We start from the raw sequence: 24785 nt of genomic DNA, 5'->3' as shown, positions 1-24785 counted from the left end.
CAGGTGGGCATTTAATATAATCCCAAATTTACAGCTGAAGACAGTGAGGAAAGAGAGTTTAAGCAATTTGTCCAGTGTCACAGAGCTATTAAGAGGCAGAGCTAGGTTATAAATCTAGCCTGTCAAATGCCAAACCTTGTTCAAAGCCACTTTACTATGATGTCTTCAATGTGTATAACTTTTCATTTATATAAACCCACCACTCATGCATCAATCGGCTTAATCATATTTGTCACACTTATTACCTTATATTTCTTTGTGGAACATTTTTAGGTCTGACGGACCCTGCTTCTCCTGCAGTCACTATTTGAAAGACACACATGGAGGACAGTTTCTAATCTTCTACTTACTATTAGTAATTTTGCCCGAAGGATTCTTCATTACTACTGCATATGACTAAGGTGTCAGCCACACTTCTCTGAATTGTCTGTACACATCCACATGTTTTCCCTTAAAACTTGAACTGTTTTAAGCAGAACTCATCTTGTCTACCCCAGTCTAGTCCCTTTCCCTATTTACAAAATTTTCTTAATCTCTTAAAATTGAAAAATTGAGCTCACCCTTGCCTCCTCCCTTTCCATTAACCCTGACGAGGGTCACCAAGTTTATGCCACTCCTCTGTCATCTAACAGTAGCTGCTGTGGAACTTCTAAATTCCCAGTGGCTTAATGTGATAGAAGTTTATTCCTTGCTCACATCCCATGTTAATCACTCCCTTATCCAATAAACTCTGAATGATCTTGTCAGGTTAACCTTTTTAAATCTGGTTTTTGATCATATCATTCTCTTCCTCAAAAATCTTTAACAGTTACTTAATAGGTAGAAGACAATTCCCCAAAATCATGGCTTAGCATGTATGATTCTAAAAAAAATATTTTCCTACTTTCATTCCCAGCCTTATCTGTTATTACTACATATGACACCTCTACTCTGATTAAAACGGTTTACCCTCTGTCACCTGAACAGGGCTTGTAATTTCTCAACTCCATTCCTTAGTTTTCCTAGTCTTCTAAACTTGGAATAATCTGCTTCCAACTTTCCCTTTCACAGCCCAACCAAACTTCAGGACTCAACTCAAATGCTAACCATATTATTAAGCCCTGATCTCCCCAGATGCAAGCATTCTCTATCTTCTCTTATGCCTAGAGAACCTTAAGTCATGTTCCAATCATTTCCTACCTGTCATGTATAACTTTGTATTGAGGATTTCCCCAGAAAAATTATAAGATATCTGAACAAAGAGATTAACCACTAAGTAAGCTTTGCAACCACTCTTTTAACTCTTAAAGCTAGCTCAGGATCTTGCTTAATGGATGTAGAAAAAATGATAATTTTATGAAGAAGATGTAAAAGAAATTTAATAAGTGCCCTGAATTTGTATCAATACTTCATTCATCAAAAAGAAATCATGTACCATTTAGGTCATATTGATTATCTGCTCTTATAGTTATGAAGCCTTGAACTAATCAGTAAAATATTTTAGAAGCAATAGCTCAAATATCCTGGATATATTCCAAAAGAAATTGAATTGTGAGAGTCAGTGGGAATCGCCATAGTAACAGATGAACCCTATAATTCTTGCAGTCACTTGGGTGTAGACTGGCCTTTATATATCACGAAAGAAACCTGGGGGTTGCTGCCCCTCAGGAGCAGCAAGAAGGTATATCAAGTCAGGTTAATTAACAGTCGTGACAATCCCCTTGAATATCCAGTAGTATAATACAATAGAAGTTTATTTTTTGGTTACATCACAGTCTGATGTAGATTGTGAAGCTCTCCTGAGTCTTTTGGTGACTCAGGGAACCAAGATCTTTCTATCACATGACTTTCCCATCTCTGAATCCGTTGTTTCTAGTCACTTGGATGTAGGAGGGAGAGTGAGACTAGGATCTCCTGTGAATTTTTAGGCAGCTGGCCTCTAAGTGGCACAAAGTACTTCAGCTCATATTCTGTTGACAGATACTAGTCAGGTACTGCAAGGTAGGTTTGCAAATGATGCTTCCCTATGTGCTCGGGATGAGGGAATGGAATTTGCTGAGCATCTAGCCTATGTCTGCCACACCAAGGCTCCAGACCTGAAGGAATTTGATATCTGGATCTGAGGGGCTGTTCTGGAAGGAGTAACCATTGAAAACGCATTTGCACTGGATTTATTGGTAGTGGCAAGATTCATTTAACGTGAAATGCCTTCAGATAACAACCAGACGTATTGCTATTTGTTTTCAAACTAAAATATTTCAGCTATGCATCAAACATATCTGTAGCCTGGCTGAACTTTATCTATTCCACCTTATCTCTATGTTCTAGTGTCTTTCCTCCTTGCTTTAATCTTTCCAATCCATTTATGTCTCTGAAGATGCCAGGCAAATCCCAAGATCCCTTTCAGAGGTAGAGTGGCCTGTGAATTAGATGCCATTATTATTGAGCATTATAGGACAAATAGAGGACCGCTTCATAAATGGACTCTTCCACTGTAGCTCTACTTTCCCATGTGCCCAGGCTATTCTCTGAGTGGTGCCTCCTCTCCGCTTACCCACACCATTTCCATGGTGTCCTTTCCAGTTGTGCCTGGGTATTCTGACCTGCACTGATCCTCCTGTCCATAGCCTTCCATAACTCTTAACAGTAACATCATGTCACACATTCCAGAGATGCTTTATAACCTGACAGACTTTGTGGTAAAATAACATGGCAATCAAAGCAATCTTAAAAAAGGCCAGTTCAGGTCCTTTGCCCAGATGCTTCATGTTTCATTCAAGTAAAAGCCAGTTAGTACAATGGCCAACAAGGCTCTACAAGACCTCCCCTTCTGTGACCGCTTGGCCATCATCTTCTACTTCTTTCCTCCAATTTACTCTGCTTTAGTCACACTGGCCTCTAGGCTGTTTCCTTAAATATGGCAGCTCCCATTGTCTCCAGACTTTATTCTCATAATTTTCTTTTCAAGCAATCATCTTCCTCCATGTCCACTTGGCTCACTCTCTCATCTCTTTCTGGGCTTTATACAAAGTCACTTTCTTAGTAAGGTTGTCTCTGACCACCCTATTTAAATTGCACCCTCCCTGTAAATCTCATCTCTCTGCTTTATTTTTCTCCTAGCAATGATCACCATCCAATATATGATATAGTTTACTTATCTTTTTTGTTTTGCTCTCTCTGCCCTCAACAAGAATGTATGTTCCACGAAGACAGGTATTTTTGTCTGTTTTGTTTAGTTCTGTAGCTTCAGCTCTAAATAATAATGATAATGATAACAATAATAATGCCAATGACTGGTACATAGTAGGCATTCAATGAGTATTTTCTGAGGGGATAAATGACTTTTAGAGTTTTAATAGTTTATCTTTTATATCTGAACAGACTGTAGATACCCTGAAGTCAAGTACTAGATCATATACTTCTCCTGGATTCGAACCCAGCATTGCCCAATGTAGCAAGGCCTTAATGATAACTTATTAATGGTGAATTGTTATCTTTTAATAGTGAAGCTCTTTCACATCATTTTCTTAGGTGCCATATCTTTGATAGAAGGCTCTCTTGTCACTTTGGTGCCACATCACAGCTGTGGGGAACAGCAGCTTCTTTATTTAGTAGCCATCTGGCCTGAGTGTCAGTTCTCTACAATTTTTAAAGGTTGTAACACTGGCAATTACTGAAATGTCAAAACACTGGGCCAACCATGAGGGTTGTGGCAACAACCATCCCACACAGTTGCCATGGTGATGTGGGTAAACTCATACATAGCATCTGACACTTAGCCATAAAACTGAAATTAAAATTAACTCTCTATATTGGCTCAGAGAGTGGCACCTGTTACAAGTATACTGCACTGAAACACCTACATTAATATGAAGGCTAAGACTATGAAGAGGCAGAGGAAATCTCTGTTGTTTTTTTTCTTTTTGGTGTTTTTTTTAAAGTGTAATATTCTAATAATATGCTGTTAATCATCCTTCTTAGTCTGGGGATTATTGAGAAATACATTTACTAATACCACATGTTGCCTTTCTTTTCCACAATAAACTAAATGCAAATTTTTTTTAAAGCACAATTGATTGTGGTAACTTTGTAAGTGTACACTTTTAATAAAACATTTCTAGAGATCTTTTTAGATTTAACATATAAGTGAGATTATGTAGATTGGTGTCTGCTTTATTTCACTTAGCACAATGTCCTATAGGTTATCCATGTTGTCACAACTGACAGGATTTTCTTCTTTTTAAAGGCTGAAGAATAGTTCATTGTATGTATGTGTATGTATACATACTCTCACACACATATATTTACCTCACATTTTCTTTATCTATTCCTCTGTCATCAGTCACTTAGGTTATTTCCATATCTTGGCTATTGTGAATAATGCCTCAATGAGCATGAAGTAGAGATATCTCTTCAAGATACTTATTTTATTTCCTTTGGATATGTACCCAGAAGTGGACTTACTGGATCATAAGGTAGATCTATTTTTAATTTTTTGAGGAACTTCTATACTGTTTTCTATAATGGCTGTACCAATTTACATTGCCACCAACAGTACACAGGGTTCCTTTTTCTCCATACCCTTGCTAACACTTGTTATCTTTTGTTTTTTTAGTAGCAGCCATTCTAACAGGTGTGAGGTGATATCTCCTTGTGGTTTTGATTTACATTTCCTTGTAGAATACCTTTTCATCTACCCATTGGACATTTGTGTTGTATTTTATTTTCAGAAGTGTCTATTCAGGCCCATAATCTAATTTTTAATCAAGTTATTTGTTCTTTTTTTCTTTATGCTATTAAGTTCCTTATGTATTTTGGATATTAACTCTTTATCAGATATATGATTACAAATATTTTCTTCCATTCCATACGTTGCCTTTTCACTCTCTTGGTTGTTTCCTTGGTTGTACAGAAGCTTTTTAGTTTGATGGAATCCCACTTGTCTATTTTTGCTTTTGTTGCCTGTGCTTTTGGTGTCATAACTAAAAAATCATTGCTGAGGCCTATATCAATAATCTATTTTATTCTAGTAGCTTTATGTTTCTAGGTCTTACATTTAAGTTTTTAATCCATTTTGAGATGATTTTCATATATGGTAACAGGTAAGGGCCAAATTTTATTCATGTGTGTATCCAGTAGATGGTATTAATTTAAAAAAATTGATTGTTTACTGCTATTATATAGAAATGCAATTGATGTTTATATAATTGATCTTGTATCCTAAATATTTAATAAACTCATTAGAACTTTTTCAGTAGATACCATTAGATTTCCTAGGTAAGCAATTATGTCATCTATTAATAAAGTTTTACCTCGTCCTTTAAAATATGGATGTCTTTTATTTCTTTCTTTTTCTTTTTTCAGCCTTCACTGTGATAGTTTATTTTTTCCCATTTATTTTTTATCTGCATATACTAATGGGATACAAGTACAATTTTGCTACATGTATATTTGCATTGTGGTGAAGTCAGGGACATCAGTGCATGTATCACTGGAACAAGGCACATTGTACCCACCAAGCAACCTGTCATCATCCAAGCCTCCACTCCACCCCTCTGAGTCTCCATTATTCATTGTTCCACATTCCGCTTCCATGTGTACACATTATTTGGTTGCCATTTATATGTGAGAACATGTAGCATTTGTCTTTGTGTGTCTGAGTTGTTTCACCTATTATTTCACTGTTCTCGTCCTATTTCACTTACTAGAAACTCCGGCATGAGAGTGAATCTCCTTGCCTGATCAAAGGGAAAATCTTTTTATAGGTTAAACAATTTTCTGCTTATTAATTTGTGAAGCATTTTAACAGAAATTATTAGATTTTTATCATTTAAAAAAATTACAGGTTGCTAATACAGTAAATTACATTGATCAATTTTTGAATATTAAACCAATCTTACATTTTGGGATAAACACTATTACTTTTTTTTTCCCCTTGAGATATCATGGTCCATTTTTATACCAGGTAATGATGTCTTCATTGATTGAATTAGGAAGTAGTCCCATCTCTTTACTTTTCTGGTACAATTTATAAAGACTTCATATCAATTTTTCCTTAAATGTTTGGTAGCAATTTATCAGTGAAACCTATCTGGGCCTGGAGTATTATTTGTGGGAAAATTTTTAACTGAAAATTCAATTTCTTTAATAAATATAGGACTATTCCAGTTGCCTATTTATTCTCCAGTAAACTTTGGCAGTTTGTGAAGTTGAAGTGATTTTTTCATATTAGCTAAGTTGACTAATTTACTGGCATAAGTTGTTCACAGTATGTTCTTATTTTCCGTTGAAACGGTGATGATGTTGCCTCTTTCATTCCTGAGATTAGTAGTTTATATTTTTTCTCTTTTCTTTTCTGATCAATCTGGTTTTTAGATGTTATTGATCTTTTGAAAGATCCAGGCTATAGTTTTATTGATTTTTCTTTATTGTATATCTGTTGTCTATTTTATTGATTTTTCATTCTGATCTATTACTTCCTTTCTTCCACTGACTTTGTGTTTAATTTACTCTTCTTTTCAAAATTTCTTAAGGTAGAAGCTGTGGTCATGGTTTGAATTTTGTTTTCTAATTTAGCCATTTAATGCTATAAAATATCCCCAAAATATTGCTTTAAGTTTCTGAACTACAAGTTTTTTCAGCCAATATGCCAAGTACAGACTCTGTTACCTGTCTCCTATGATTGCTGTTCTCTCTAATCTTTTTGGGTGGTTCTTTCCCGGGTCTCAAGTATTTTCCTCACATGCACGTTTGATCAATACTCAGTTGAATGCTCAAGAGGGAGCCTCTGCACTTCTCCAGAGTTCTCTCTTCTTGCAGTTCTCTCCTCTCTGTTCCTATTCTGCAAACTCCAGCCTCCTTGGTCTCTCTGAACTCAATTCTATCTTCTCAACTCAGCAGGCTCACCTCCTTTATTACCTGTCTTTTGAGAATAACAATCTTCTTTGCTTGATGTCCAGTGTCTTGAATGCTGTTGTTTTATATATTTTGTCTGATCGTGTTGTTTTTGTTGTTGTTATGTCAAGCAGGAAAGCAAATCCAATTTCTATTATTTCATCTTCTTTAGGGGCAGGCATTTTCCCATACATTATCATAGTTATGCTTTACTATAGATCTATGAGTCAGGTATTATTTTTAATACTCATCCCCATCTTACACATGAGGAAACTAACTCAGAAAGGCTTAGTAGTGGTTACAGTTTGATTTTCTTTGTATAGGTCTTCTGGATCAAACTCCAATGTTTTTCAATAGTTTTCAGTTGCCTCCTGCAACTGATTCAACAAATTTATCAGGTCTCTCTTTGATATATTTCAAATATCTTTAATACATTTGGGTTCAATTCCAGTGCCTTAAGAGTGTGGAAAAATTGCCATTTCTAAATCAAGGGCTTTCCTCTGGGATCTCTTTGAGTACTTTTTGATGGTGATATTCATCATACAAAATTGAATGCACTAAGCACCTACTTGAATGGATAATTACTCTCATTTCTTAAATTCTGGTATTCAAGCAAAAAATGTGTCAGATTATGTTTCTTAAAACTTTCATATCTGGGCCCTTGATCTGGCAGTATGTTCCATTTCCTTAAAGCAGACTCCAAAGTATAGAATCATCTGGTTTTTTGGGGGTTTTTTTGCAATGAAAAATATCAAAATATAAGTAATCCAAGAATTGTATTAAGCCAGTATTGTCACATAACATTCTAATTAACTGATATAAAGACACAAGTGGGGTTCTGCTCAGGAGATTTCATCACATACACTAGGGTAATGTGATCAAATTTCATTCCTGAAGTATGGTGCTAATCAGTGTTACATCAAGAATGTGAATTCAGAATTCTGAGAGTAAGAAACTCAAACTGTGTTTTTTCTTCTGTATCACTCCACAACAGTCACTACAGAAGACTGCTGTGATCAAAGGCGTGGGGATTTCTTTCTGCCAACAGCTGAGCAATCAGCCCTGCTTGAACACCAGCGAGGCATCCCCCACTTCAATTCCGATACCAGCAACCCAGAGATGATGTGAGACCCCACAGGTCGAGGGCTCAATCCCCAAGACTGTCCCCCTTTTCCCCACAGTCACAAGTTTGGGCTTCCAGAACTTCTGATTGACCAGCTTCACGTTGGGGTTCTCATGACTTTCTCTCTTGGTTCAATTAATTTGCTAGAGTAGCTCACCGAACTCAGGAAAACTTACATTTCCCAGTTTACTATAAAGGCTATTACAAAGGACACAGATGAAAGGATGCCTAGGAGGAGGTATGAGGGAAAGAGCACAGAGCTTCCTTGTCCTTGGCACACCACCCTCCCGGACCTTCCACGTGTTCGGCTATCTGGAAGCTCTCCGAACCCTCTCCTCTTGGGCCTTTCATGGAGATGTCATTGGATAGGCATGATTGACAACCATGTAGAAATGTGATTGGACAAAAAGATATGATGCAATACTAACAGACTGAGTGGGGAAACCCAGCAAGGCCTGTCTGTTCAAATTCTTCTTGGACTCTCTGTGCAGCATTCCTTCCTCCAGGAATGGGGCAGGACCCCTTCTAATGAGAGTCTTATGGGCTACAATTAGGCAAGAGAATATCGTTATAGACAGCTCCAAGACTGAAAAGCAGGGGAAGATTAGACTATATTTTTAGTTTCTGAGGCCTAAAGTGCCCCAACATTATAACAAAGTGCTGTAACAACGGCTATGAGAGTTATGGACCAGGGACTGTGGACGAGAACACATACACACATGTATTTATACCATAATATCACAAGAGTAAAACAAATAAAAGTAATGCTGGGTTAAAGAAAGTTATTTAAAGTCCTTTACAGCAGGGTTTGTCATTTTCCAACATGTTGATGTACATTGAGTCTCTAAAATATAGGTAAGGAATAATCCTCAATATATATAACCATGGAATCTTTTTCTCATACTGGATTAATGTTCTTTCCAAATACGATCTTGGAAATGTTAATGTAGTACAAGGATGAGGAATGTAATCTGGGCATTAGCTGTGGCACTTAGTTTATTTTATTTGGCCCTTATAATAATCCAGCTATTCTCTCCCAGATAATTATTTCTTAATTATTATATCTCAATGGACTGTTTTGTTTTTCCAGTCATGTTTTAAGTTTGAGAAAGGATCAAGTGTTCTGAGCAAGTACTTAACTACTAGTGTACATTTAAAGGAACAAAAAGGTGACAGAAGATAAAATTCTGATGCATAAAGAAATATCCTCTAACCTACCTCAAATACTAGTAAGACATATTCATCAGAGAGAATGTGGACAACTCTAGCTGGAAACTTACTGTAACAGAAAGGGAAACATTGCCAAGCCAGTGGAACCAAGCTTTTTGAATACTGGAAACTCTTTTAAATGTCAATAATTTTTACACATTATACAAATGTTATTTTACTTCTAGCAACTTTGATTTAGAAAACATATAGTGGCAATAAACTATTATGATTTCAGTGATTCTTAAAATTAATTTATAATTTGGTAACTACAACAGCTTGTGTACATATACAAGAATATGCAAGGCATAATTCAGCCCAGTGACAAGGCTCAGTCACAAAAGACTTCTAGACCCTTACTACGTGCCTCCACTGTGCAAACTGCTCAAGATAATAGAAATGAGCAGAATGTAGTTCCTGCTTTTAAGGATGTCAGAACAGTTTCATCTTGGAGCTCATATGATCCTTTTAGCATAGTCCCTTACAGAAACATAGCCGATTTCTTGAATGATATAAATGGAAATAATCTAATCATCTGAAATCTCAATAGAGTAAAAATATTTGCTCTGATATGTTTTTCTTAGAGTAAAACCTGTTTATAACCATGAATAGCAACACCCACTCTATCTGAGAACCCTCCTCTCTAACAAATTACAACCCCTATCCCCATGACACAGTTTACTTAAATTGGAGCCTGAGCCTTAACCACTTTAAATGAAACAATAAATCTGCTTACTATTGCAAGTCTTGTTGTATTTGCTGTTCTCCTGTGGAAACCCTTCCAGCCGGCATTGAAAACGATGCTGCCAAAATTCTTGAAACCAAGGGTTTCGGAGGTTTGTTTCTGGCCGGAGCTTCAGATAATAATCATCAAACCACTTGACATCGGGAGATTGGAGCTTGATTGTAATTCCACCAACAGCTTCTCGCTGATATCCATCCGTCACGTCATACCTGTCGGCCCAGCCATCGCTGTGGGGAAACAAAAAACCCCACAGCTTAGAACATATATCTTTTAAGCAGATGAGTACTTTGGTTTTCTTTTTGAAAAGGTTAGTCATTAAATGGCTACTTCAGCCACAGGATGGTCCTGTGTTACACCTAGGTGATTATTGTTACAGCAGCTTGTTAAAATAAAAAGTGCAATGACACCACAGAAATTTTGGGTTGAAGAGTGCTAGAAGGCACTAACCTCATTCTCTTGAACTGCAGAGAATAAACTAGAGCTTTTGGCAAAATTTTACTGGCTGCAAAATACAGTATATGCATGCAAGCTACATAATATCATCATTCACCCTATTTAATGGACATTTAATAGCTAGGTCAAGTTACATTTTTTCTTTTAATTTATAATAATCATTATAATGATCATAAAATAAGAATGAAAAAATATTTCCAAAACATGCCTAACATTAATTTAATCATCCTATGACAGGATATTTATTTTTGTTTACATTTTACAAGTGAATAATACAGAGGTTTAAAAAAAGCCTTGCTGATTATGGTCATTCTATTAAATGTTGATTTTTCAGAGCTTCCAACTGAAATATTTTTAGTGCATAGTCCATATACTCTTTCCTGTCCCATGAAACTTCTAAAATACATTTCAAATGTAATTTGAAATCACTTTTTTTTTTTTTTTTGAGACAGAGTCTCACTCTGTTGCCCAGGCTAGAGTGAGTGCTGTGGCGTCAGCCTAGCTCACAGCAACCTCAAACTCCTGAGCTCAAGCGATCCTCCTGTCTCAGCCTCCCGAGTAGCTGGGACTACAGGCATGCGCCACCATGCCCGGCTAATTTTTTCTATATATATTTTTAGCTGTCCATATAATTTCTTTCTATTTTTAGTAGAGGTGGGGTCTCGCTCTTGCTCAGGCTGGTCTCGAACTCCTGAGCTCAAACGATCTGCCCACCTCGGCCTCCCAGAGTGCTAGGATTACAGGTGTGAGCCACCGCGCCCGGCCTTGAAATCACTTTTATTTTCAATAAAACTTTATTTACAAAAACATGCAATGTACCAGATTAAGTTCACATGCTGTAGTTTGCCCACCCTGAGTCTAATCAGATAGATGATGTGCACATAAAGATATAATATGAAGTCAGATTACTCAATGTTACAACCAAAATAGAAGAGAATGAATGACATCCAGCTAAGGCAAGAAAGTCTTCCAGGAGATTGTAGATTTGAATTAGGTCTTGAGGCTGAAATAACAGCTTCTGCACAGCCAAGGAAACTATCACAAGAGCAAACAGACAACCTACAGAATGGGAGAAAATATCCGCATGCTACATATCCGATAAAGGTCTGATAACTAGAATCTATCTAGAACTCAGGCAAATAAGCAAGAAAAAATCAAACAACCCCATTAAAAAGTGGGCAAAGGACGTGAATGGAAACTTTTCAAAAGAAGACAGACTAATGGCCAACAAACTAATGGCCATATAAAAAATGCTCAACATCTCTAATCATCAGGGAAATGCAAATCAAAACCACATTAAGATATCACTTAACACCAGTGAGAATGGCCTTTATCAAAAAATCCCCAAACAATAAATGTTGGCATGACTGTGGAGAGATAGGAACACTCATACATTGCTGGTGGGACTGCAAACTAGTACAACATCTGTGGAAAGAAATATGGAGATAAGTCAAAGAGCTAAAAGTAGAACTACCATTTGATCCAGCAATCCCATTTCTGGGCAAACATGAAATCACTTTTTACATCAGAGTGCCTGAAAGAAATTCTTAACAATGTAACATCAAGGATGGTGACAGGGATCATACTTCTCAACATTACTATCCATTCTATACACCAATCCGTCAAAGTAATCTAGGAATTTTTAAATAAAAGAGTTTGAAATGAGAGAGTTCATATTATAATTGTATAAGAGAGTATCACAGAGTAAGAAAAAGTATTCTAAGATTGTTTGGAAAATACATGAAACACAACATTGGAACTAAAATAAAAGATATGAAAAGATGTTCATATTGGATTTGGGTGCACCTTAGGGTATCCAGGAAGAAGGAGACTCTGATTGTCCCTTCTCGCTGGCACTGGAATATACACAGTTTGTGCTATGTGTCTGTTGGGCCCCTATCCTTCCATTGAAGAGGTGCAAGTGTTTGTTAAGGAAATATAAAGAAAGTCAAGGGAAAATTTGACAATAAAAATAAGTAACACCAAGAAGGAAGAAAAAGACTATGGAGATTGAGGGGAAGAGCAGAATGGAGCCTCTTGAAGGCAAAGCAGAAGTGTTTGGGGAAAGCCAAGGGTAGGAAGCAGTGGACACTGGGAAAAGGTGAGGGAAGAGATTTACATCACAAATCACTGCTTATTTCATTGATATTCACATATTTTTATCTAACAGAATGTTCATTTCTTTTTATCTTCCTTTGAATTAATTTTTGTCCTTAACATTTTTTTTCTAGCCAGAGAGCATGATCCAATATTTTGCATATAAAACCAGTGTCAGGGAAAGTATTATGTAAGTAATTAATTAAAATAATACAAAAAGCACGTACTTTTTTTTTCATTATGCTCTGCTTTACCAACTCTGCCTTAAACATTGATAATTGGGAGCTGTTCCAAAGGTCATAGATTACTCATTAACATATCATAGGGGCTTGAGATGACTTGAGATATTTCCTTAAGCACCAGTGAGTGGGTGGAAGAGGAGGAAAAAAAATAAACAAAATGAACACTTTCTTCCTCTAAATCCTCTTTGACAAGAAGATATTTCATTAAAAATTGTCTATGGTGAAATTTCAAAAACTTTTGTGGCAGATCAAGGAAAAAAAAATAAAAAGTAATGTAGTATGTTTTGTCCTGATGTTGAATTTGGTTATTTCACACATTATCTTCCCTCAAGTTTCTCATTTTCAGCTCCAGAAGATTTTATTTAAAGCTGACAAGTTGAAATGAAGTGGGCTTGTTTGCCTCATTTTCTCCTCTGTTTTGGAGGGTTTATTTTATTACTGATATGAGAGTGTGGGTCTCATTGGCACTAAAGATGCCTGGGCGTGCTGCAAATGGGACAGGAAGCTCTGTTTGTCAAGCAGAGCCCCATTCTCCAAGGAAGTGAGAATTTAAATTGCTCCTTTTGTTAATGTTAGCTTGCTGTTATATAATACTATGATTATGAATATTACATAAGAACTGTAAGATTATAATGGGTCCAATTTACCCTTCACAACTCATTCATTGAATTTAACGGAGATTGTAAAAAGCTTGTCTTGATAAACTTTTTTGCAGGTAATATTTCCATAAAAGAAAAGTGTCAGGACCAGAGAGTAATAATGTACTCCTCTTTCACCATATTCATTCTCTCTCTCTCTTTTATTTTTTAACTATAAATCTTTTCTGTAAGTTTAAGAATTTAGAAAAAGATGTTTTATTAGTAGCCTTAGAAATTAGAGTTATGAATTTAAGATAATTTTTCCTCCAGATGTTTCTAATCAACCACAAAATAAAAATCATAAATTCAGTTTGGAAACAGAATATATCCCAATATCTGTATGATAAAATACGATTATTCTATTAAACTTTATTGGAGAATATTTGTGATGTAAGAAAGTTATTCAATGATGGCTAAATTAGAGGGTACTGTATTGACTTTCAGTTATTAAATATTAATATTTTCATAAAAATGTGCTTTTAAGATTTGTGTTAAGATGACAGGGTATCTCTAAGTATATTTGTAATAAATCCAACAGTAAAATGAAATGCTAAGAAAAACTTGAGCTTACCTACCATCTAATGCTTTCCGTTACTTTGCTAAAATGGACCTTCAAGATTCTGGCACCACTTTAATATTTTGGATGACATATATTTTACCAAAGCAAGGGAAAACAAGGGGAGGACAATAAGGAAAGCAATTAACATTTATTGAAAACCTACCACATTTAAGGCACTTTTCTAGATTTAATCAATACATCCATCCATTCATCCATCCAATCTAATTTCTCTCTCTTCTCACTGGTAGGCATTTTGCCTGACACATCATAATCCAGTTCATTCTTTTCTTTCTGATTGTTTGGCTATACGACTGATCATCATTATTTACAGAGTCTGTATCTGCAAATTCAACTACTTGTTAAAATTTATTGACAACACCAAAATCAATTCTGATGACATTTTTGCAGTTATTCACAGATATGCACAGAGTGGAAAAATCTGAGTCTCTTAACATATGTGTCTCCATCTGAGGTTGAACAAGATGACCCTTTGCCTTCTTGCTGCTGTTTTCATGTTATAAAAAATTGTCTTTTTCACTATCTACTTAGTGCCATGTTTTTTATATTTTTGCATTTTTTCTTGGTGATTTTGCCATTTTACTTGGCCACCAAGAGTAGTGCTGATGTGTTATCTAGTATTCCTAAGCACAATAAGGCTGTAATATACATAGAAAATCTAGTTGGCCCTCTGTGTCCATGGGTTTGAAGTCACAGATTTAATCAATTAAGAATCGAAAATATGTGGGGAAAATGTAATATAACAACAAAAATATACAAAAACAACATAATGATTATTTACATAACATTTGCATTGTATTAGGGATTATAAATAATCTAGAGGTGATTTAAAGTACAAATAGAAAATGCATGTAGGTTATATGCAAACACTAAGCCATTTTATATCAGGGACTTAAGCATCCTCAGATTTTGGTATAAAGGGAAGGGGGTGTCCTGGAACCAATCTGCACATACTGAGAGACCAGGGATGACTGTGCATAGAAAATATATATGTTAGGTAAGCTGAATTCAGCCATGAATAAAGTACTGTTTGCTGTGAGTTCAACCTTAATGAATCACAATATACATTAAATAAAGTATTTTTATGCAGGAATGCACATAAAACAAAGTTATGTATTGACTAGGTGATGAAATTGTTGTGATTAGAGGCTCATAGCACACCTAAACTTGTATTTTCTCTAGAAGCAATGGTCAGTATTTACTAATTTAGTGTTTACTGCATGTTTATATAATATTACTATGAATAATGAGAATTGATTATATGTACATAGAGTCTTAACCTGTCTGTTGATTTAGTCAGGCTTCTAGTCTTTCTTTGGCTAAAGAAACAAAGTAACTTGGACATCTGAAATAGGAAAAACATTCTTAATTTACTTAGTTTGGCTTAACTGAGAGAGGAATCTTTATACATATGTACCTGATTCTCAAAACACCTCACCAATAGGTACTTAGATCCTTCCCTGCAGACATCTTAAAGACATCCTCTTCTAGCAAGAATTTATTTTAATTTTCTTCCCAAGATTGCATTACCAAAAATATATCCTCCTGCTCTACAATCTACCCTTCCTTCTTTCTCCTTTCAACCTCAATTCCCATTATTTCTCATAATTAGCAACTCATGAAAGTTTAATTTTTTTCTTTTTAACAGATGGTTCTTGTTTAAAACAAAATTGACTCTGGAATTCTCCAGCTAAAATTTACCTTCTATGTCTCTAAAACCTTCCTTCTTCTCTTCAAGATTTATTAAATATCTACCTATCTTAGACTAACTTATTTTGTGGCAATAAACAGTCCTAATATCTTAGTAGTAGAGAATAAAGGTTTATTTTGAACTCCGCTGTCGTGTTCACTGCAGATGACCTATGACTCTGTTCCATGTCATCTTCACTCTGAGACATAGTCTGAAAGAGCAGCCTGCTTCTGGGACATGCCCATGTTGTAGAGGGGAAAACAGAGAGCATAAGGGGACCATGCAATGGTTCTTAAGAATTCTTTTTAGAAGTGACCCATGTCACTTCTGCTCACACTTCACTGACAAAAAAAATCAAATGGCTAAACATGACCTGAATAAAACAGGCATCTACAGTATCTACCACAGAGAGGAACAGTAATATTTTGAAGAAAATGCAATTGATGACATTTACTATGTGTTGAAATTGTATCGAAACTGAGGAAAATGAAAGTTAAATAGGTTTTAGCCATTACACTCCAGGAACTCACAGTCTAGTTGAAGGATTAGAAAGGACAGACATAGAGATATATGATGACATACAAATGATTATTGTTATAGGTATAAGCCAAATGCAGATCAACAAATAATTGACTAATTCTCCATAGGAAGATAAGATTTGAATTGAGTTTGAAAAATGTGGATAATGGAGTTATAATAGTATTTAGAGATTTTTTTTTCCCTACATGAGTAGATATTTGTGAAGCAAGGAATAGTGAATATGAAGCAGTGTAGTTAAGTAATGTGCACAGGGCAGTGAAGTGATGAGAAGGTGAATGGTCTTTTGTGCCATCCCAAGCTTCTGCACTTCATCATGCAGGTAATGGGAAGGTGGTGGTAGCTTTTAAGGTGGGAAATGATAAGTAAAGATGATGAGAACTGAATGAACTCTAGTAGGTGTGAGGGTGACACAGCAGAGCAGTTGGAGATGAATGTTAGAGAATCAATGGTCAAGGAAACCAATGGAGAACTGAACTAAGGGAATAACAGTAGGAATGAGGAGCCATATTTGTAAGGAATCCTAAGGTAGGATCCCTAGGACTAAATATGTAGGGAATAGAAGTTAAAGGAAGATTATTTATGGTTTGTAGGAGAAGAATAGCGATATTGTGGCACCATGTCCTAGGCTGAACAATATAGAAGGGTAATAAGTTTGGTCTGAAAAAGAAATAAAATAAATATGAGTTGGGATCTGTAATGATCAGATTTACCTTTATATGCTCTCTAGCATTTCTTTTTCTCCTGGATTTCAAAATATTCTCTACATCTACAATTGGCTTGAATGTTAAAAAATACAATTTACTAATGCTCTCACCTGTGGTCCCAGTACCATATTAACCCACCCTATTCTATTATGTGTATGTTTATGTGTGTTGAACAATAGCTGTTGGCACTCAAAAAATGACATATAATGGCAATTATAGAACTATAAATATTTGGTACTCTATACCATTGTATTCTAGTAATATAAATATTTTAACTCTAGCATCATTATTTTTATCATTTTATTAAATTAATGAAGTATAAAGCAGACCAACAGTTTTGTAAAGTATTTACTGTACAGTTTACAACCAGTAGGTTTAATAGCACAATCCTTTTTTGCTAGAAAGTGAAAGCCCCTGGAAGCTACATGCTAACAAGAATACATGAAAATAAATCCTGGAAAATCATGAAGAAAAGAAATTTAAGAATTATTGAATGCTTCAGTACAGATGCTAAATAATTTTATAATTTGTCTCTCTTATCAAAATCTAAATCTGTAAAATGCAGACAATATAATTTGTTCTTCCTTTCCTCATTTTCTATCAATATGTGTTTTAAATTATTGCTATGGAAAACAGAAAAATACATGTAGCACTGAAAATTGCATTGAGTGATCCTTTAGTAACAGTCTCAATGTTTTATTCATTCCAATTCATTAATTCAATAAGCATTTTGAATGCCTCTTCTGTGCCAGAACACTGTGGTAGGTTCCAGTCCATGCCCTCGAGGAGTCAACAGTCCATTAGGCATGACCCATCTGAACAGGCATTGCCAACTTCCAGCCCATTGGGTTTTCCTCATTTATTCTTCCAACTGAACATTCCCTTTCCTTTTTACTCAATCATTTCATAAACAATACAACTCATTAGGTTTCCAGTCACTGAATTATCATTTACTGACAATCACATTCCTCTCTTGCCTCCCTAAGATTATTCCCTGATCACCTCAATTAGTATTCTGGATGTTTCCAAACTCTTAATTCTTACATTTACAATCTCTTGATTATTTACATGGAAGGCTAATTACACACAATGAATATGGACTTCACTAGGTGAACTCTCAAATGGCAAAACAGTTATTTCCTATAACTCCACAGAGTTCTGGGGGAGGCATCTCACTCTTCTACCTGCCATGGGCAAACAGCATAAACAAATCACCTCAACGTCTATTCCAAAAGGAGCAATACTAGACTACAAATGTAGGCATCTCAATGACTTATTCCTAGAAGTTAGCAATCTTTAAATCGGTGTTAGAGATGTGAGTGTGTGTGTGTGTATGTGACCTGTGGGTTGTAAGGGGGGTTGCTAGGTATATACCATTGTTTTTGCTCATTGAAATCATTAGTTCTGCTTTTCATGATGATATTGGTACTGCTGAGACTAACCACTCTCATACTGTCTATTGGAGACATAGCGCATTGATTTGTGTTCCTTAAATATGTTACACTTTCACACCTCCAAACCTTTGAGCATGCTATTCCCTCTGCACAGAGTGTCATTCTCTCAACTCGTCACATGTTGCCTGATTTGACAAAATATAATTCATCAAGCTGACAGATTTAGCTTGAATGCAACTTATCAAAACCTTTCTCAAGCTCCCCTGGGTTTAATAGCTCCATCCGCTTTGCTTCTAAAATACTGTGACATTCATTCCTTTATTTACTAAACAAGTATTATGTAACTAATATTCTAAATGTGGGAATATAGTGAACAAGGATGGCAATATTTCTGCTCTCATAGAGGTAAACATCATGATGCTTTTAGTTTTGTAATTGTCATTGCATTGTGTTAAAGTTAGCGGCATTTATTTTTGTCTCTTCTGTGTAGATGATAAATTTTATATTTTGGACATCTATGTATCCTAATATTTATTATAATGCATGGCACATACCAAGCACTCAAGAAATGTTTAATATAACTTATCATAAAATTAGGCTTTAAAAGGCAAACTTCAAATTACACAGAGTCCTTTTCATATAACCACATCTACTCATTTTTAATTGAGAAAACAAGACTGTCAAATGTGCCTTATAAAATGACTCTAAAAGGCTGAGTTTATTCCACTCTTCAGAATGGTCCTCTCCACTCTCTACCTGATGCTATTAAGGTTAATGAGTACATTCATTAGGCTGCATCCCAGAATTTTTTTTTTCAGTCTGTTCACAGCCCACATAATTATTATGGAAACTGCTGTTCTACCCACATGTAATCATCATCCTGCCAAATCTCTTACCAATAGCATTTTAACAGATATTTTGGTATTTTTTTATTCTAATAGTGGGAGTCTACTGACTGCTTGGCGTCTTCATATAATATCCCTTCTCTCTCCACTCCCTAGTGGAGTAGGAGGCCTTAGAATCTCTAAATAATAGTGAAGAGCAAGGAAAGATATTGATATTTTAATTATAAGTTCTTATGAATATATACCAGCCAACACTAATGAATTGTTTAATACCAAAAAGAATCAAAATATAGAATTGCTGAGAAAAAGGTGAGATTATTGAATGTAAATCAACTTAGGGTTTGTAAATCTCAGTTTTTCTTGTTTCCAAAAATTTATAAAAGATAAATAGAGATGTATTGGAGGAGCAATGTCAGAACATACAAAAGTAAACAATAAATCAGGAACCTGAAGTTTGCTAAGTGTCTAGCATAAGATGGTTCCCATTGTGTGACTTTGCCTAGTGCTCGTTAAGCCTTAGAGATGATTCTTATCACCCCTAGTTCTTACAGTTGAGGAAACTGAGACTCTAAGGGATTCAATAACATACTCCAAACCCCACAGCAAATATGGAAGGGGTATAAACCCAGACCTTGCTAATTCTAAAACTCTAGCACTTGTTATTCTTCATAGAGCCTACTAAGAAATAACATATAGTGATGATAGCACTGAGAACTGTTTCTTAAGAGATTATATCTAAGAGACATGTACTGGATGGCAGGGAGAAGAGTGTACATTGGGAATGTATAAGCAGAATTCCAAGATGGTGCCCAAGATCCCTGATCTTTGGGGTACACACATCTATCGTAGTTATTCAATCAAACACTACTCTAGATAGATATTTCTAGGGAGGGATTTTCAAGATACAATTTAGTTACCAAATATATTGACCTTAAAATAGGGATATTATCCTCTGTGAGTCTGATCTAATCAGGTGAGCTCTGAAAAAGGACTGGTTCTTTCTGGCAATAGAAGTTCAAACATAAGAGAGATGTAGCATAAGAGAATTGAAGGAAAATTTCCGTTGTTGGCTTTGATGTTGGAGGGAGATACATGGAAAGGAATGGAGATGGCCTCTCAGAATTCAGAGTGGCCTTTGGCTAACAACCAGCAAGGAAATGGGGACTCAGTACCATATCCTCAAAGAACTGAATTCAGCCAAAGACCTGAATGTGCTTGGAAGCAGATTCTTCCACAAAGCCTTCAGAAAGGAATGCACTCGCCAACATTCTGACTGCAACTTGTTTGACCCTGAGCATAGAACCCAATTTTCTATACCTGGACTCCCAACATCCAGTAAGTATGAGTTAATAAACGAATATTGCTGTAAGTTGCTAAAGTTGTCATAATTTGTTACACATACACAGCAATAGTAAGTTATAATTCATTCCCCACCTCTATTCTACGTTTTCTCAGTTTGAAGGCTGATTCCTGTTAATATTGGAAGAGATACAATCTTAGGAGGTCTGACTTAATTCTAGGTTTGGTCATTGTAGACTGACTTTCAAAGACCTGGGGATTTTAGAAAATGATGGATAGTAAAACAAACCTATTAGAATAGTTGGAATATCCATCCTGCCTTAATTTTGGCTCGATGGTGGCAGACAGTCTATCCTCTGATTAAACATTCTATCTCTTCAGGGATGCTTTTTCACCACACACATCCTTTACAGAGGAGAAGCTGAGAAATATCTTATAAAAAGGTTGATTACTTTGTATATTACACAGTCTTCTGTTTCTTTGTTATATTATAGCAGTTTGGAGAAATGCAAAATATTGAGGCTATTAAGTAAAATGTACAACAATTTAGTAAGCAGAATGATTCATTTAAATAGGGAAAGCAATTTGAGTAAGCTATTGTATCCACAGCTTTTTATAACCTTTTCTATGTTTTTTCATGAAATTTCCTTTCTTAGAATAACCTTCCAGCTTTCAATCTATAAACCCCTTTTACACAGAATTGGATTAATTCCTTCTGTTAATCTGGTGAACTTTCATCAGTGGAACTAGTGCCTAGAGTTTTCTGTTACATGTCTATGCTAGGACAACATCCATCTTTTCTAAAATATTTTCTTCCCTTCTTTATATACCTCTTTAATGAAGGCCAAACAGCCCCTGAGAATGCGATCAAGGTGTTAATACAGTGCAAAGCACAATGTTCAATCAATCAATAATGGTTTATTGAATATTTATTAAATTTCAAGCAGTAAATGAGACTTCATGATGATGCTGATGAATGTAATTCTCCATTTGTTTTATTCCTTTATCTCTTATAACAGGTCACCAGGGACTTTGTAATTTCAGATATGATGTATTTTACTCATATGTTTCTTGATTTTCCTGCAGTATTTGATACTATTCTTTCATTTAGTAAAATATAATGAGTAACATGGCACATAATAAGTTCTCTACATAGTGCTACATATCGGGAATCAAGAAAAGAAAAATTATCATTCTCTGCCGCCCATTCTTCAGCATTAGAGACAGGCAAATGTAAAACTTACTAGAATGACAATAATGATCTTGTGTTTAGTTTTCTCTCTCTTCTAGGCATTGTTCTAAGTAATATATATGTGGATGGGGTGTACGTGTGTGTGTGTGTATGTGTACACAGCCTGCCAAGTATTATACATGCAGTCAGCCCTCTATATCCATGCTCTGCATTCTTGGACTCAGGCAACTAAAGGTCAAAAATATTTGGAAAAAATGGATGGATGTGTCTGTGCTGAACATGTACAGACATTTTCTTTGTCATTATTCCATAAATAATAAGTGTAATAACTATTTACATAGTATTTACATTGTATTAGGTATTATAAGTAATCTAGAGATGACTTAAAGTATACAGGAGGATGTGCCTAGGATATATGCAAATACTATACCATTTTATATAAGAGACATGAGCATCAGTGGATTTTGGTGTCTACTGGGGGGTCCTGGAATGAATCCCCCATAGATACCAAGGGAAAACTGTATTGTATGCACCTGTGAAGTAGATAGTTTTACATCTTCATATGTCACATGAGAAAACTACCAGCTTGAAAAGTAGTAAATGGCCCAGGGTCAAACCCATTCTACCTAAAACTAGAAACCAAAACTGAATTGGTACAACTTATTAAATGAGATTCTTGATCTAAATCTGTATCCAAAGTTATATACATGAAAATGTAGAGAGAAGACTTAATTTAATTCCTTTTACACACACACACGCACAGACACACGCTCTCCTTGGAATTGTTTTCTTTTTTCTTCCTACCTGAGTCCATAAACAGAGAATTGCTTTAAGACATTACATTCCTATTCTGATAAAATGGCCATCTCTCTAGTGTTAGAATACACTGATAAAATTATTAAGAGTCCCATCACAAGGAAAAGTACTATTAGAAGATCTCAAGAGACTTTCATATCTGTACATAAACACATAATGGACTCTCTTCAATTCACGTTTCACTTTGAGACAGCATGTTTTTCCTTGACAAAATATCCCCATGACACTTGCTGAAACTAAGTCTATTGTTAACTTCTCACATATATTAAATGTAGTTTACAAATGAACACTTACAGCTGCATAAGACCAGTAAATAATCAAAAATTATACTAGATTTGAGATTAAGTTTTAGAAATAGTCATTATACAACAAGCCAGACAAAAGTCCAAGTCTATATTTCTGGAAAATTTAGACATCACATGCCTTATAATTAATCCAAGTAGACTGAAAATGTAAGTCATATAATAGAAACTGAACAGCTACTTCCATATCTATCTATGAAAGCAATCCCCAACCTTTTTGGCACCAGAGATCAGTTTCATGAAAGACAATTTTTCCATGGACCAGGAGTAGGGGATGGTTTTGGGATGATTCAAGTGTATTATATTTATTGTGCAGTCAAACCTCTCTGCTAATGATAATCTGTATTTGCAGTCACTCCCCAGTGCTAGCGTCACTGCCTCAGCTCCCCCTCAGATCATCAGGCCTTAGATTCTTATAAAGAGGGTAGAACCTAGATCCCTCACATGCTCAGCCTACAGTAGAGTTTGCGTTCCTATGAGAATCTAATGCCACTGATGATCTGATAGGAGGTAGAGCTTAAGTGGTGATAAGAGTAAGGGTGAGTGGCTGTAAATACAGATGAAGCTTTGCTCACTGGCTCACCGCTCACCTCCTGCTGTGTGCCCTGGTTTCTAACAGACCACAAACTGGTACTGGTCTATGGCCTGGGGTTGGGGACTGCAGATCTATGGTATATTAAACATATACCATAAAACATATACCATATAAACAGTTGTCTCCTCTGAAGACAACTAGAAAGGCTGAATAATTTATTCAAAAAAATCTATGTTATCAGAAAGTGAAGGACTACAGGGGACAAGATCCTAGAAAGAGAAAACAATGAACTCAGGTAAGACTTTGTCTTTGAAGTAGGTGACAATTCACTGAAGTTGAATTCATTGACGTTAAGTTGGGACAAAAGCACGAGGTGAGGTTTGCAAGTTTTTTAAGTGGCAGGCTACCATTGCATCCAAAACATGATGAGCAAATATCTGGGAGGGAAGAGAAGCACAGGGATTTGAAGCAGACATTGGGTACCATTTTATCCCTTGGATCATTTGCTAATTTGTAGGCAGTTGATGAGAAGCTAAGAAGCTGAGCATAAAACAGTGGCTAAGAGGTTGAAAAGATATGCAGAGCTTCAGGCAGTCACATTGATTGAATAAAAAAGAATTGGAATTGTTGATTCCCAAGAAGAAAAAGCCCCAGTGTCTTAGTTCATTTTCTGTTGGTTTAAACAATAACTGAAACTGGGTAATTTATAAAGAAAAGAGGTTTATTTATCTCATGGTTCTGCAGGCTGAGAAGCTCAAGGGCATGACACTGGCTTCTGGCAAGGGCTTTCATGCTATGTCACAACCTGGCAGAGAACGTCAAAATGGAAGTGGACACATGTAAAGAGGGGAAACCTGAGAGGCATTCTGGCTTCCTAACAACCCTCTCAAGGGAAATAATCCAGTCCCATGAGAAGGAATCCAGTCTCTCCAGAGTGAGAACTCACTCACTACAGAACAAGAGCACCAAGCCATTCATGAGGGATCTGGTCACATAACCTGGCAATCTCCCACTGTGCCCCACCTCCCAACATCATCACATCGGGGATAAAATTTCAACCTCAGTTTTGGTGAGGACAAACAAACCACATCCAAACTATAGCACACAGTAAACACTGAGTTTTTGTTTGGAATCATTAAAGGCTACATTCTAGTTAGAAGGAGACAAGCCTCAATAAAAATGGGAGCTGCTTCAAATCCTCTCACTATCAAACTAGATTAAAATGGTCTCTCTTTGTTCTAACTGCTGGAAACAAGCAACAGCAAAATCTCTCTGGAGCAAAATACTGTCAGACATAGCCTCAGATTACCTCTACAATTGTTATACATACTGTTTTTTAGTCCATGAATGAACAGGCATAGAAGGAACTTACTCAAAACCAAGGAGAATAAGCAATGGACTCAATCTCAGCCCAATCATGGGAAATATGAGAGTGAATTTTAAAATAACTATCATTAATGCAGCCAAGAGAGTAGATGAAAAGTTATGGAATTTAGTTGATAGCAGTACTTTAT

At 35.8% G+C, this 24785-nt stretch overlaps 1 protein-coding gene across 8 annotated transcripts in view; it reads right to left on the bottom strand.

Moving 5' to 3' along the window:
* The window catches only part of GRM5 (glutamate metabotropic receptor 5), a 480882-nt gene that overhangs the window by 118169 nt on the left and 337928 nt on the right, over window positions 1-24785 (bottom strand). For all 8 annotated transcript variants that reach the window (XM_069469084.1, XM_069469086.1, XM_069469085.1 and 5 more), the window contains one exon: window positions 9939-10174. In XM_069469084.1, coding sequence (XP_069325185.1) covers window positions 9939-10174 — 236 coding nt within the window. The remainder of the gene's footprint in view (window positions 1-9938; window positions 10175-24785) is intronic.

This window comes from Eulemur rufifrons, chromosome 6 (assembly GCF_041146395.1).
Source record: "Eulemur rufifrons isolate Redbay chromosome 6, OSU_ERuf_1, whole genome shotgun sequence".
In the NCBI taxonomy this organism is placed as follows: Eukaryota; Metazoa; Chordata; class Mammalia; order Primates; family Lemuridae; genus Eulemur; species Eulemur rufifrons.
Note: the sequence above shows the minus strand (reverse complement) of the source record. Positions and strands in the feature narration are given on the sequence as shown.